The sequence below is a fragment of the Olea europaea genome, unplaced genomic scaffold (genome assembly GCF_002742605.1).
Source record: "Olea europaea var. sylvestris unplaced genomic scaffold, O_europaea_v1 scaffold2604, whole genome shotgun sequence".
Classification (NCBI taxonomy): Eukaryota; Viridiplantae; Streptophyta; class Magnoliopsida; order Lamiales; family Oleaceae; genus Olea; species Olea europaea.
Window position 1 is genome coordinate 3212 of NW_019244357.1, and position 14409 is coordinate 17620.

Here is a 14409-nt window from a genome sequence, read left to right on the forward strand (position 1 = left end):
AGAGTTTTTCTTGTTACTTTGACATCTTGAAACATCGGATATGACGCTTTGCAAAAGCATGACCACATCATCAAAAAGATCTTTGATATATATAGACTAGTTTTCAATTATCATCATAATCATAATTGATTAAAGCACTTCGTTTACCGAACAACATATCATATATTCAGTCGAAGATGAGCCATGACATTAACCTCGAAGCAAAAAAGCTTTGCATTTAAGAAGCATCTGATGATAATGCTTTCAACAAACCATGCTCCAAAAAATTGCCATCTCAATTGCATCTATATCACGTCTAACAGGAAAAAATAAAAATAAAAAGAATTGACCTCTTCTCTACAAGAATCAATTTGTACTAGCTAACCTAAAATAGTAAACATTTACAGTTAAAAGACGTGGTGGGTATCTACAAGGTTGGCTACCCAGAATACATGGACGATTCGAAAGAACAGAGAAGGCATAAAAATGAACTTATTGGCGCTTTCTCCGCATTGATCTGTGCAAATGCCATGACCATGTAGCCAATAATATGACAAATCCAATCCCAACAGACGTCCAGAAAATCACTAACCACTTGGGCATGGAATTAGGAAACAATCCTGAAACATAGTTAAATAAGTCGAAGAAGAATAATTTAATGATTCCAAAACATTGATTAGCAAAATCCGAAAGGTCTATGCCAAAAAAAGAAAAAAAAAAGAAAAAACCACACCATGTCCAAACTTGATACAAATGAGGAGTTCCACAATGCAGATAGCAAGAGAAAGCCAACAAAAAGCTCCCACCTTTTTCACTGGTTTTCTGAAAATGGTAAGCAAGCAGAAAAGAGAGAAATCGAGAAGATTATCTTAAAAGAATATCAATATCAGCATAACATATGGAGTATCAAATTTCGAAAGATACCTGTCTTGTAGGTAAGAATTGTATTCACGAATGGTTGGTATTGCAATAAGCCACCACAAAATTAACCTATATACTATGATTGGATTTCGAGGAGGAATCCAAAGACAAAATTTCATGAAGAATGTATTAAGCTCCACAGTCAAGAAAACAATACAAAGGCTGAGAACTTGAATAAATCGGAATGGACCAAGGAGAGGGTGCCATTCATCTTTGTCCCACCTTGCAGGTGTAAATTGTCCCAGTGTTCTTTTGACCTGAACGGGAGATGGAGAAAGTCGCAATAAGTGCCAGCTTTGTACAGATCATAATCAACAATTATTGACCTTATAAGGCCCCAATATAAGCTATGAGGGTGTTTGGTGGGGATTAAAAACAGATTTTTAGTACACTTTGATAGAAGTTTTTACAAGTTGTGGGACCCATGAAAGATGTTAATAATAATTGTTTTGACTTTGACTCAAATTAAAATCTGATTAAATTTTGAGCCAAACAGGGGCAAGAGCTCCTTTGTAATCTAAAACCCAAAGCTCAAAACACCGTTTGACAAAGTCAGTATATTAGAGAACACGAAAAGAAAATGTTGGCAATAAACATACTTTGCCTATGATGTTTGGCTGCCTGCTGATACCAACCCACTCATAAGTTTTACCGTCGAAGTACCGAACAGTACGCATTCCTGCCCATATACCTAAGAGCAAGAAGAAAACATGTTACATTCAATTTGAATGCCTGGAATGTAGGTTCTTATGGCCAATCATCAATCCAATCTTCTGATAACAAATTAGCATCGGACATGGTGCATCCACGATTCTTCATTATATAATATATTAGTGTAATACCACAATGGCAGATATGTAAGTACGGAGGGGGTAAACTTACAATTTGCCTTTGGAACGCATTTGATGGAAACTATCGAACACAGAATCGTATGAAAAAATTGACATCAAAATTGGTCTACCGAGGCAAAGTGGCACTTAATTTGTTTGTCCCTGTTAATTTTACTCCACAATTTTTTCATGATCATTGATAAAGGACAAGTAACTACTACCTCCATATGGCTTTTGACCCCACCAAAAAAAAAGGGGCAATCAAAGGCAGAAATTCGAAGACAAGGAAAGATACCTGAACTACCATATTATATGAAGTTCCTTTAGGAAATCAACTTAAAGGTTCTACTTCAAACAAAAGTCTTAACACTTCATCCAGGTGAAGTTACCCTATGTAAGATTATCGTGACTGAGAGGCCCCAATTTTTGAATGGGGGGACATCAAAGGCCTCTGCCATTTCATTCCTTGGACGGCTAGAGAGGTCGGAGAGTTTTTGGTTTCTTCATGTTGTCAAAGAGATTCGGTTGGTAGGAACTGATAGGTTTGAGAATAATAAAAGGATGTGTTATTGTGTAGTGAGAAGTGGGTGCTCAAACTCTTAAAATTCTGTCACTGCTTTCCGGCCATTTGTAGCTACCACCTTATGCCTTCTAGAATAAGTGTGTCTAATGGGGGGCTTATCATATACCAACTAAAAATCGTAATCGTTCTTCATTTGATTTCAAACTTATTTTCTTGATAAATAAAATATTATCTCAGAGATTTATTGTTTAAAATCTCACACTGTGTATAATGAACCAGAAATCCACCCCAAGCCCCAAACAATAAAATAAGGTTTTTGATCAAGAAAATCACTGAAAACATGCGGCATCATGCAGTGGGGTTACTGCATAAGCTTTCTCAATCTAATTTCTGTGCCAAATCTAGAGAGTTCATAAGCCTCATTGTGACCATATAATACATATTTATTATGCACGTTATGATGCAGAATTGTTCTGAATACTCCATTTAATCAAATCACCGAGAGGACCCAAAACCTTATTGGGTTAACCCATGGTTTCCAACTTTAGTGGACATTACAAGAATGATTTGGTCAACAAAATCAGAATGTTTGATGACATCCAAAAGAAGGTACCGAGAGATGCAAGTCATTAACATTTCATAAATGACGAGTTCATTAATGGAAAAAGAGCATTAACCCCTTCGGGTGCATAAGTAAATAAAAATAATTTTCCCCATATTAAGGCATCCAGATCATGTTGGATCGGGAACTAGAAAACAGAAGGAATTACAGAAACACTTCTATCACAAGAAAATAATCTGAAGGAAGCAACAAAGCTGAAATAGGACTTTTAACACTATTGGGCTATGTTCAAAAAGAGGCCCAGCTTCTGCAACTTCTTCCAGCCAGTTAGCTGTATTTTGATATTTGTAGCAGAATCAATAAGGCAGAAAACTACACTTGCCTAAAAAGGCTGAAGAATTATTCTTGTGCATTATTGGTGAACTAAAATGAAAAGGAATGCAAAAGCTTCTAGTAAACGAATAATATAGCTAAAAATTAGAATGCTTTTCTTCCATATTTTGTTGCATCCTAGTCGAATTTTTCCTCTAAAGTTCTCTTATACCTTGCTTATCGCATAGAAAGGCATACAATTAACTATCTTTGTTAAAGGCAAGTGTCGACTTAGCATTGCCTTAGGTATAGTAATGCTCAACGTTATTCCCTTCCAAACAAAGATGGCTTCTTCCCCATAGAGGAACACCCAGAAATAGCTAAGGAAGTTTAAATTTTCAGTGAATATCAATAGAAAATAACTGCCACATGTAATGTATTCACTCAACACAAGTTGCAGACATTAAAGGAAAAGATGTGTTGGTCGTTCATGTTCAGTGATGGACACATTCATGACAACACAAACAAGAAAACAGCCCATGCCAATGGTAACACATTCTTTGATACACAGTAGCAATCCAGGACAGTGGGCTCACAATATTAGCAAATCAAATTTAGATAAAAATTACGTCAGAAATGACCAATGGACCAATGGAATGAAGTATTTGTTTATAGTCCATGACAATAAAACAACCATAATTAAGATAGTACGCCTCGTAAAAAGAAGAATAGGGTCAAAATGCTCACCGAACCAATTGCAGATTAATATATCAAGGATAATGCTATCCCACCAGCATTCATTGAAGTTAGGTAACATGTGGCGAAAGGTCAGCTGAAAACACAAGCATAAAAATCACGTTAATGTATAAAAGATATCTTGCTAAAACTAAACACGGGTCAATAAAATAGAAAACAAGAACAAGGAACTTCATAAAGACTGACCTCCATCAACTCAAATCCAATTGACAGTACCCACAAGAGTGGCTGATTACGTATCATTATAGCTTTTCCCCACCAACCAAGAATATGAGCGATAACAAACTCATCGAAAAGTGTCTCCTACAAAATTGAAATAATTATAGAGGAATTCAGCTCCAGTGGACACTTGTTAAGAGCATAGAGATCATGGAAAGATGAAATAATTGAAGAAGAAATAAAAATAACAAGGAAAAGGTTTATGAAAGTAGAAATCATACATAAACATTCTTAAACCTGCTTGTAGGACTTTCAGGTACATAAATTCGACAATCAGCACCATATGATCTTTCAGGAAGTTCTACATCAAAAAAATACACATAGTTATGATCCCCAATTATCTAAAACAAGTGATAATTACCGTAGGACAAACATTATGCATTGTCACCAATTGGTTGAACAATCAGAAAGTCCAAATTTCTTACCAACACCAAGATCGGGATGCAGGTATTTCATGAACAGCCGAGCATGATCACGCTTCTGGAAATTGAAGTGAAAATAACAACTTCATTAACAGTTACTGGTCATCGCAATTAACCAATAATTAACAAAAAGTTGGGATTTATCATGAAGTAAAATTCATTAAAAAAAAAAAAAAAAAAAAAAAAACTGATGATTATCCCAAAAGCAGTTCCTAGATATATATACAACCATATTAAGGAAAAAAGAGGAATGTTAGCGTTAGCATCAACTATAATCTGTACCCACTACATATCATAAACAGAGCAGTGATCACTCAAAAAAATTCTCAATTATCCCACTATAGTATCAGAGGATCTTTCTATGGTACATGACTCCGTAATCTGATATAACAGCAACCAACAAAGACTGGGAAACCCTGTATAACAACTCTAACCTTGTCATTACACCAGTATGCTAAATCTATGACTTCAATTTCTAACTTACATAATTTTTTTCATTTAACAGGGGAAAAAGAAAGAGATTGTACCATCAATTGAATCCTCTAAACGTCAATAATACTCCACAATCCAGAGAAGAAAACCTCAATATTAATTAAATAACATAGTTATACGTGCCATGGAAGATGTGAAAAAAATAAGTGCTAGCTGAAAAAAGAAACTGACCTGAAAAAGAAAAAACGTCAATGCAACAAGGTAAATAACAGCCAATCCATGAACAAGGCGCCAAATTGCAGGATGTGGCCTGATAAGTACCCTGTGCACCAATGTATGAGCAAAACTTAAGTAAAGATAAATGAAAATACATAAACGACTATGCAGGTCAATAGGAAACTTCAAGCATGATATAACGAAGGAGTTTCAATGATCTAACTTCATCCCCATTATTGCTCCCACATGATGAGAGACAAAGTTTATCGTGCAGTAATGTGTTCCTCACATAATCCTAGCTGTAACCCCAACTATTATCCTCGAAGCTGCTAAAAGCCTAATTCAATTTGGAATTATTTTGTGGCACCTTTAAAGTGAAAGGCAGGGACAGCTATTCCATTTTGGGTTGCTAACAACAAATGAACTAGAATAAAAGGGAAGAACTGGAAAAACAATGAGCACCAACCAAGGTTACCTTTATTTAGAATCAGGGCCAACCAAAGGTAATTTAGTGATTGAAAATCTGAAAAGAGACTCTTGGGCCTTCATTTTTTCTTTAATGATAAGAAAAATATTCGACTTGGATCTTCAAATAGACGAAGAAATGAACCACACATAATCCAAAATACACACACACACACATATGTTTATAGGGAATGAGGCTCACCTTATCGTAAAGTTGTATTGACGAAAAAAGACTTATAGCTAGAACGAAAGACCATATACACAGAAATGGATACTTGGTTACAAAAATAAGGAACAAAAAGAAAATACTGGGAACATCTCTTTCCACGCACATCCATTAATGCTCAGCCGCTAAAGAACCCACGGGATAATGATATTTCAGCATTTATCTGCTGTCTTCATATCATATTTCTGAACCTCACATAGAATGAATTCTGAAACATGTCCATATTTGGTTTTGGGTGAGTATATGCATGACACATGCTACAGCTACTTACAATTCTATTGCAAAGAATTGAAAGAAAATTGTATACATTCAAATGCCAAATCTAGGTATCTGATGATTAGCTAGACAGCCATGGATAAGTGTGGGACAAGGCATCATTCTGTTGAGTTCTGAAATGAGATAAGCTTAGAGAACGCATCTTCCTTTCAGTTTTATGTATCTAAAAACATACTCATCATCTCAAATCAATAATCAAAAATTACAGAACTTAGCAGCGATAGCATAAAAAAGGTGCCTCCAAGGCCAAAAAAATATCACTTGTTCCGAGAGAAGGTAAGAAAGAAAATAACTTACGTGGAAGGAGCTTGCAACAAGCAGTAAGCAAGAAACATGGCAATCATTGCCCATATACCTCTATCAGATGCAATAAACAGCCATTAGAATTTTTATGAAAAATAAATGCACAAACAATGAAAAGAAGGCATGTAGCACATTAATAAGTATGTGTGCACCTTTTCACAGAAGTAACCAGATCACTAGTTGAATTGGGTTCAGGATCAAGTGCACCACTTGCCCATCTAGGATGAATTTTAGGATACAGAAGATTAGTAAATGAGACTAAACCTTCCGACACTAATGCCACATGTTTCAGCATCATGTCATTTATTATTTTCAGAATAAAATGAATAATTATGAATATCAGGAATGTTGACAGAATGAACAAATGTAATAAAGTCAACAAAAATAATAGGAAAATTTCTCACAGTATAGGGCAGAATAGAATTGGTCATTTAGTGAACGGTCATAAAATCAGTTAAATTGCAATACAGAAACAAGCTGCTCGAGAATAAACAACTTACATCAGAAAACAAGCACCAATAAGTAACAATGTAATTGTACGAGGCTTATATGCCCAGGCAGTCCAGGGATCAAGCTCCTCTTCCACATCTAATGAGTTCACATCACCATTTTGATGAGTGACAGGATCCTTCCATCTAGCTCTCCTATGTGCTTTAAGTTCCATAACCTAAAACTTACGAGATTCAGCTTCCTCACTGCAGATCAGGAGATTCAACAAATGATACTTTTAATGATTGTAATATGTAACATTAGCAAAGAAAAGGACTGAACATATACGTTCTCCAGACTAAGTCAATAGACATATTATTATTAGCCTACATCACTAACGGACGGCAGGCAAAATGTTAGTAGCTGGAAACCAATGCATTTATTTTATTCCCTGGACTAGAAATGCAATAGAGAGATTATCCATTGTGACCAACCAAAATTAAAAAGATCCTTTTTGCTAAACAACATTGTGTTAAATAGCATTACAACAAATTCTCTCCGTGTCTAAAGCAGTAAAGCATTATCCATAAAGACCAGCCAAAGTAAAGGCTAGTAAGCAAAGTAGCATAACGAGCATCGTTATCACCTTGTAAGGCCCCAAATAAGTTTGTCACTACGAACTTCAAGTCCAATAACAATAATTTCATGGTATATAATCTACGTTCTATGGAAAAAAGAAAAAAATAACTGCAGAATCTAGTCATTCGAAAGGACCATAGCCACAACCCAACATCTTCTCAGATACTGCATCGTAAAAAAATACACAGCCAATTGAAAATAAGTTATGGTGTAACTCAAAAGGTACTCAAACAAGTTAACCAGCATCAAAATATCAATTAGCCAAGGACAAACATTTCTTAACTTTTGCTTGGTAATATGCCTCAAATTAACACAACAAAACCACTCTACACTAACTTTGGAGAATTCTAATTGTTTCGGGAGCTTTCCTATGTAGTTCACTGTGTAATTGATAATACCTCATAGTTAAGGAAGATAAAAAAAGATCACACAACAAAACAAAAGGATTGAACCCAAATGCTTCCATATAATAATTCCCTTATAAAACAATGTGGAAATACGTGAAGAAAATCAGTAGTAACTGTTAATATTGTGGCTGAAAAATAGATAACTTTCTAGATTTGATCCTTCTTTTTTTTTTTTTTTTTTTTTTTTTTTTTTTTTTTTTTAAATAAGATTGAGGTCACCATCAGCCATTAAATTAATAAAAACCCAGTAAATTCGAAAAATCCATGTCTTAGCATGCAAACAAAAAATCCTTTCCCAATTGAAAAGTCGATGAATTTGTGAAAATTGTGCTGACCCAGAATTCAAAACACACCAAATAACGTCCACTGCATTCGAAAAGTCGCAGATTCCCAGAATAAGGGAAAAGAAATCCAAACTCAATAAAAATCTTTGTGAACAGCGAGAGCCCTACAAAATACATGTATGTAATATATATACACTTTTACATATGTACATATACATTATAAATTATATAGGTACATTTTTCTCTGCGTGTGCGCAAATAAAGACAGATTATAAAGAAATGATTTGGAGAGAGAAAAAGAGCGATATGGATTTCAAAAGCCGAGGTGTATGGAATTTGTTTTGCTTCAACTTACGTAGAGAAAGGCTGACAATCGATCCCCAGCCACAAGATTAGATGATGAAACAATCTCAACCGCCAGATCAGACACAGATATACAGAGAGAAAGAGAGAGAGCTATCAGTTATCTAAGAAGAAGAAGAAAGAAGAGGGTAATAATAGCTGAAAGCCTGAAACTAAAAGATAACTCTCACTCTCTATCTCTCTGTGAATATACAGGTGTCTATACAAGTTAGGGTTTTATCATTTATGCTCATATATAAATGTGAATTTGACCAAAAAAGCGAGGGAAAGAAAGAGAAAGGTCTGCTTTTTTTGGGCTGCTCTCTCTCTCCGTGGCAGCACGGCAGCAGCGGCAAAAAGGCCGTGATGTGTAAAATGGTACGGTGGTCAAAGGAAGAGAGCTTGAAGATTTGGGGGTTTTAAGATTATTTAAGAATTTGGATTCATGATCCTTTTTGCTAAACAACATTGTGTTAAATAGCATTACAACAAATTCTCTCCGTGTCTAAAGCAGTAAAGCATTATCCATAAAGACCAGCCAAAGTAAAGGCTAGTAAGCAAAGTAGCATAACGAGCATCGTTATCACCTTGTAAGGCCCCAAATAAGTTTGTCACTACGAACTTCAAGTCCAATAACAATAATTTCATGGTATATAATCTACGTTCTATGGAAAAAAGAAAAAAATAACTGCAGAATCTAGTCATTCGAAAGGACCATAGCCACAACCCAACATCTTCTCAGATACTGCATCGTAAAAAAATACACAGCCAATTGAAAATAAGTTATGGTGTAACTCAAAAGGTACTCAAACAAGTTAACCAGCATCAAAATATCAATTAGCCAAGGACAAACATTTCTTAACTTTTGCTTGGTAATATGCCTCAAATTAACACAACAAAACCACTCTACACTAACTTTGGAGAATTCTAATTGTTTCGGGAGCTTTCCTATGTAGTTCACTGTGTAATTGATAATACCTCATAGTTAAGGAAGATAAAAAAAGATCACACAACAAAACAAAAGGATTGAACCCAAATGCTTCCATATAATAATTCCCTTATAAAACAATGTGGAAATACGTGAAGAAAATCAGTAGTAACTGTTAATATTGTGGCTGAAAAATAGATAACTTTCTAGATTTGATCCTTCTTTTTTTTTTTTTTTTTTTTTTTTTTTTTTTTTAGAAAAATGGGGTTCAAACAACCCTTAAAATCAAACTTTTAGTATATTTTGATAGAAATAGATAGAATATGTGGATTTAAAGTTTTGGAACCCATAAAATATGTAGTTAAAATTAATAGTCAATTTTGACTTAGATTAAAATCTAGACTTTAATTGATGCCAAACAGGGGCTTAATATAATTATAAAAAATCTAACACAGACAACTAAGTCCCAAAATTTGATATTTAAATAAACAAAATGTCAAATTTCAACCATCAATACAAACTACAAGTAAAGTTTGACAAACAGATTTACAATGCAATAACAAAGGAGCATGCTCGTTTGTATGATTATTTTCTCACTATTATTTCAAATATAATTGAATATACTTTTGAATGATTTATGTACAAAATTGGAGAATATGACTACAGAAGATAGTGTAACAAAATAATGATGAAATATAAACGAGCTTCTAATATTATATTAATTTATAAGAAATTAATGTAAAATAAGAAGTATCTGAATGAACAAGGACGAAGAATTATTAAATTCAAAGTACTTTAAGCAAATATCTAAAAATATTATTATCATGCTATTAAAACAAAATAATATAATAACAAAAAATATATATATATATTAACTATTTTTGTATTTTCAATTTTTATTAGTTTCTTATGTTTGCATACGATAATTCTATTTTCAGAATTTTATAAATATAATTTTCATTTTTTTTCAACCAACCAATTAATTTCACATAATTTGGGAGCCCTTATCAAAGCAGGGCCTTAGGCGATTGCCTACTTCACCTCATGGCCGCCACTGCTTGGACAACTCAGTTATTTCCTTAGTGTCGAAGCACAATGACCCAATGAGAGTCTTCATCTCAGGCAAGCCACGTACATCACGGATCTTCTTGACCACACAAAGATGATCAATGCCTAACCACTAGCCTCTCCTACAACTTCCAAGTGTAAAACTTTCTTCTTATGATGGAACGTTGCTATCTTGTTGGAGCCAGGAAGATATGTTAGGATGGGCAGAAATTTGAACTTTTTATTTTTAATACCATGAAAGATTCTCTTTGCCACTTGTGATTTAGTTTAAAAGGTTAAACTCTTGAAGCTAATGACAAAGTGGGTCAAAATATATTTTTGGACTCTCATGACAAAATTCTAACAAATATATTTTTAACTGATAAAAGTAATTATAGAGCATATTAGTTATTTTGATAATAACATCCATTTCATGGTCTTTTGGATAAAATTTGTTTTAAAGTGAAAAGGATTTCTAGACCTACCTTTTCTTTGAAATTAATATTGCATCCTACCTTTGTATATTAATAGAAATAGCTAATATAAGGAGAACAATGTTCTAAAAGGCGTAATGTGTGGCGATACGTGGAGACTAAGCTATGAGCTACACGTGAGTTTAGGCGTAAAAAGCTGTAAAAATACGTTTTCATATTTTAATTTCTAATAAATCAAAAAATTATTTAATAATTAAAAATAATAGTTACTAAACATTTAAAACAGATTTATAGGAACGTTATACATTTTTTCAAAGTTTCCAATAAAAAGATAAGTTTCAAATTTAAATACAAAATAGTAAATAAATAGTATAGAAACTTAAATCTTATCTAACTCTTTATCGGCAATTCAATATCTCCTTCTTCATCTAATTCATCCTCCGCATCTTCCGATACAGGTGATTGTTTTAAATTATGGTAAAATGAAGAAATTAACCATTGATAATTTTTTAACATCACAAAATTTAAAAAAAAAAATTAAAAATGATGATAATGAGTGCATAATTGTACCTAGACGCACCTTAGCTGTCAACAGTTGCCGTTAACCATCAAATAAGGTGTCAAGCCACTTGACTTAGCGTTTTGGCCGAACATCGCATCTAAACGCCGCCTTTTAGAACACTGAAGGAGAGAGATTACGGCACTTTGCCTACCTTCCTCAGTTGAAATCAATAAATTTTAAAAGTTTATAAATTCACATATTTCTATTTGAGATTTAAAATTCATTAAAATCTATGTGTTTTCAATTGAGATTTACTAAAACTTATTAAAATCTAGGTATCCCTAATTGAAATTTTAATGAATCAAATATGTGTATCCTTAAAAACTATGAAATAATAAAGATTTCAAATTTTAAATACGAATAAGGTCATCTAGCACTATTGGTATTATATAACTCAATCGATGTGGCACTATAAATAGACTCAATAAAAGGTTTTTGTGCATTATTTAATTGTAACTTTTATTTAACATCATATATCTCCCCTCGACTGTTGTTATTAGAGCATTTCAAAGAAATTCTTTAAATATGAATGCTCTCTATTTTAAAAAGTTAACCATTAAAATCATGCTCAAAGAGATTCTTTAAATAAACATTTTAACTTCGAGATTGGATTTGAAATTGAGAGAGCCAAACTCGCTATCCATAATTAAATGCATTCATATTATTTCAATTTTTAATGTAAGATAAATAATATAATAATTTAGAGAAAATATAGTTAAAATAAAAAATATATATATATATAGAAAAATAATAAATATTTTCAAAGAGTAATAAAATTAAGTATTAAATATAAAGAGTTTATTGAAATACTTCAAAATTTTTACTCTCTAAATTTATAGATGCTCTCTAAATAATAAAATATCCTCTTTAAAAAATAGAGAATCTTTTGAAAATGTTCTTTATATATATATATATATATATATGCTTAATAAATAATAATATACACACGAGATGAATATATAAAGATGTGATTTTCTTATAAATGAAGTCGCTGTTTTAGAATGAAAACAAAAGACGGTTGGAAAAGAAATAAAAAATAAATTCCGCCCCCATTACGTTATGTAAATGGCAGTAACTGAAAATATTCTAATCTCACCCTACCCGTTATCATTACAGAATAAAATAAATGTGAGAATGTAAAATGACAAGGTTGAGGGACGTGAATCATAAATTCGGAAATATGAGTTATTCATACTATTAATATAGTTCCAAGTAAAATATTTGGGAAGATAATGAGTGAATTTTTTTAAAAAATGTAACGATGCACAACATGTTAATTATAGTACTTATTAGAAAAGAACTAACAGACGAATTTAGGAATTGTACTGTAATAATTATAGGAATTGATTTTTTGACCGTTAGAAAGAATAATGGATTTTACCTGTGTGAGAAGAAGTCAAATATGACAACTGACTTAGAGAAGTAACGGTCAAAATTTTGATTTTTTGGGGTGAAAAATCAGAACTAGACATGCACTTAATTCTCTATTCAATCTTGTGAAATTATGGTGAATATATAGGCTCCGTTTGGGAGAGATTTTGAGAATTGATTTTTTAACCGTTAGAAGAAAAGAGGGACCCACCTGTGAGAGAAGAAGTCAAAAATTACGGCTAGAATAGTGAAATAACGATCAAAAAATTAATTTTTTGGAATAAAAAATTCCTCCCAAACAGGCTGATAATATGTTCTTTCTTCTTCGTTCTTTTTTTGTCATCATCTTAATCAAAATGTCCATATATACCCACAAAACATGTAAATTGATAAAATCAAAATGTCCATATATACCCTTGAGGATTTGAATTTATTCCAATTGCCAAAAAAATTAAAAAAAAAATAATGTGGCTGGAAAACCAATACCCATTTTCCACCAAACCAAGAAAATTGCACATGTGTGGAGGGAGAGATGGAAATGGAATTGTCAAGAAAATTTTACAATCAAATAAATTAAAAAAATAGAAAAAATTTCCATGGAAAATTGGGCAAATCAAACTGACCCTAATTGCAGAAACCTCTCAAATAATTATTAACCTAGTATATTGCCTAATGCTTCATCAATACCTACCAAACAAATAAAATAAACAAACATTATGCAAGGAAACTTTTATTCTTAAATGATATGACAATTGAAACAATATAAAGATTTTTTGACATTGCATAGAGTACTCGATTAGCTAAAGAATGAGATTTTTCTTGTCCCCCCATAATAATGTAGGTGTGGGAGAATCACATTCCCCATACATTTTTATCATATTAGAATATAATAAATGCCAAACATTAATATTGATATTCAAAAAGGAAAAAGTTGGAAATGATGGAATTTTGGGTGTAAATATTCTAGCAATAATGAATCTCATTATTGTTTCACAAATTAAATTTCTTTGCAATATAATAAATGCCAAACATTAAGGCCCCGTTTGATTGCACGAAATTTTCCATGGAACTTGGAATTCGAATTCCAACTTCCACTTTTGGCCTGTTTGATTGACAAAATTTTCCAGGGAATTGATTTTCCATGAATTTCTAGGTACAACACCTTAAAGCGTGATTTTCCACCTTTTTTTTTCCTAGGGGATAGGTGGTTTTTGGTTTTCCACCTTTTTTATTTTTTTTTTTTTGGCTTTTTTTATTTTTTTTTTAATTGTTGGCAATGGGAACAAATTTTAGGAATAATTGTAAAAGAGGATATCCCTGAAATTGACAATTTCCACATAAAACAAAGTCAAACGAACATCAAAAAATACTTTTACTTCAACATTTTCCACGTGAAAAATTTATACAATCAAACACAATAATTTACAATTTCCATGAAAACAATTTCTAGGTAATTCAATTCCTTGGAATTCATTTTCTTTCCATGTAATTTTCCTACTTGTAATCAAACGCACCCTAATATTG

At 32.5% G+C, this 14409-nt stretch overlaps 2 protein-coding genes across 5 annotated transcripts in view; one reads left to right on the forward strand and one right to left on the reverse strand.

The window, feature by feature from the left end:
* The window catches only part of LOC111383019 (palmitoyl-acyl carrier protein thioesterase, chloroplastic-like), a 3344-nt gene extending 2954 nt beyond the window's left edge, over positions 1-390 (forward strand). The window contains exon 7 of the mRNA XM_023007072.1: positions 387-390. Coding sequence (XP_022862840.1) covers positions 387-390 — 4 coding nt within the window. The remainder of the gene's footprint in view (positions 1-386) is intronic.
* Positions 190-8990, reverse strand: LOC111383017 (CDP-diacylglycerol--serine O-phosphatidyltransferase 1-like). 4 transcript variants are annotated; one of them, XM_023007066.1, is made up of 13 exons: positions 8557-8987; positions 6943-7137; positions 6595-6660; positions 6437-6496; positions 5188-5278; positions 4528-4582; positions 4324-4403; positions 4070-4186; positions 3875-3959; positions 1500-1591; positions 904-1157; positions 713-801; positions 190-599 (listed from the first exon to the last, which is right to left on the reverse strand). In XM_023007066.1, exons 2-13 carry the CDS (start codon positions 7104-7106, stop codon positions 472-474), a joined length of 1281 nt encoding a protein of 426 aa, XP_022862834.1. In that variant the 5' UTR covers positions 7107-7137; positions 8557-8987; the 3' UTR covers positions 190-471. The 4 variants fall into 4 exon arrangements, with proteins under 4 accessions (XP_022862834.1, XP_022862836.1, XP_022862835.1 ...); XM_023007068.1 differs by lacking the exon at positions 8557-8987 and adding an exon at positions 7909-8019; XM_023007069.1 differs by having other exon boundaries at positions 255-599; positions 713-793; positions 8557-8990.
* Positions 8991-14409: the final 5419 nt, after the last annotated feature.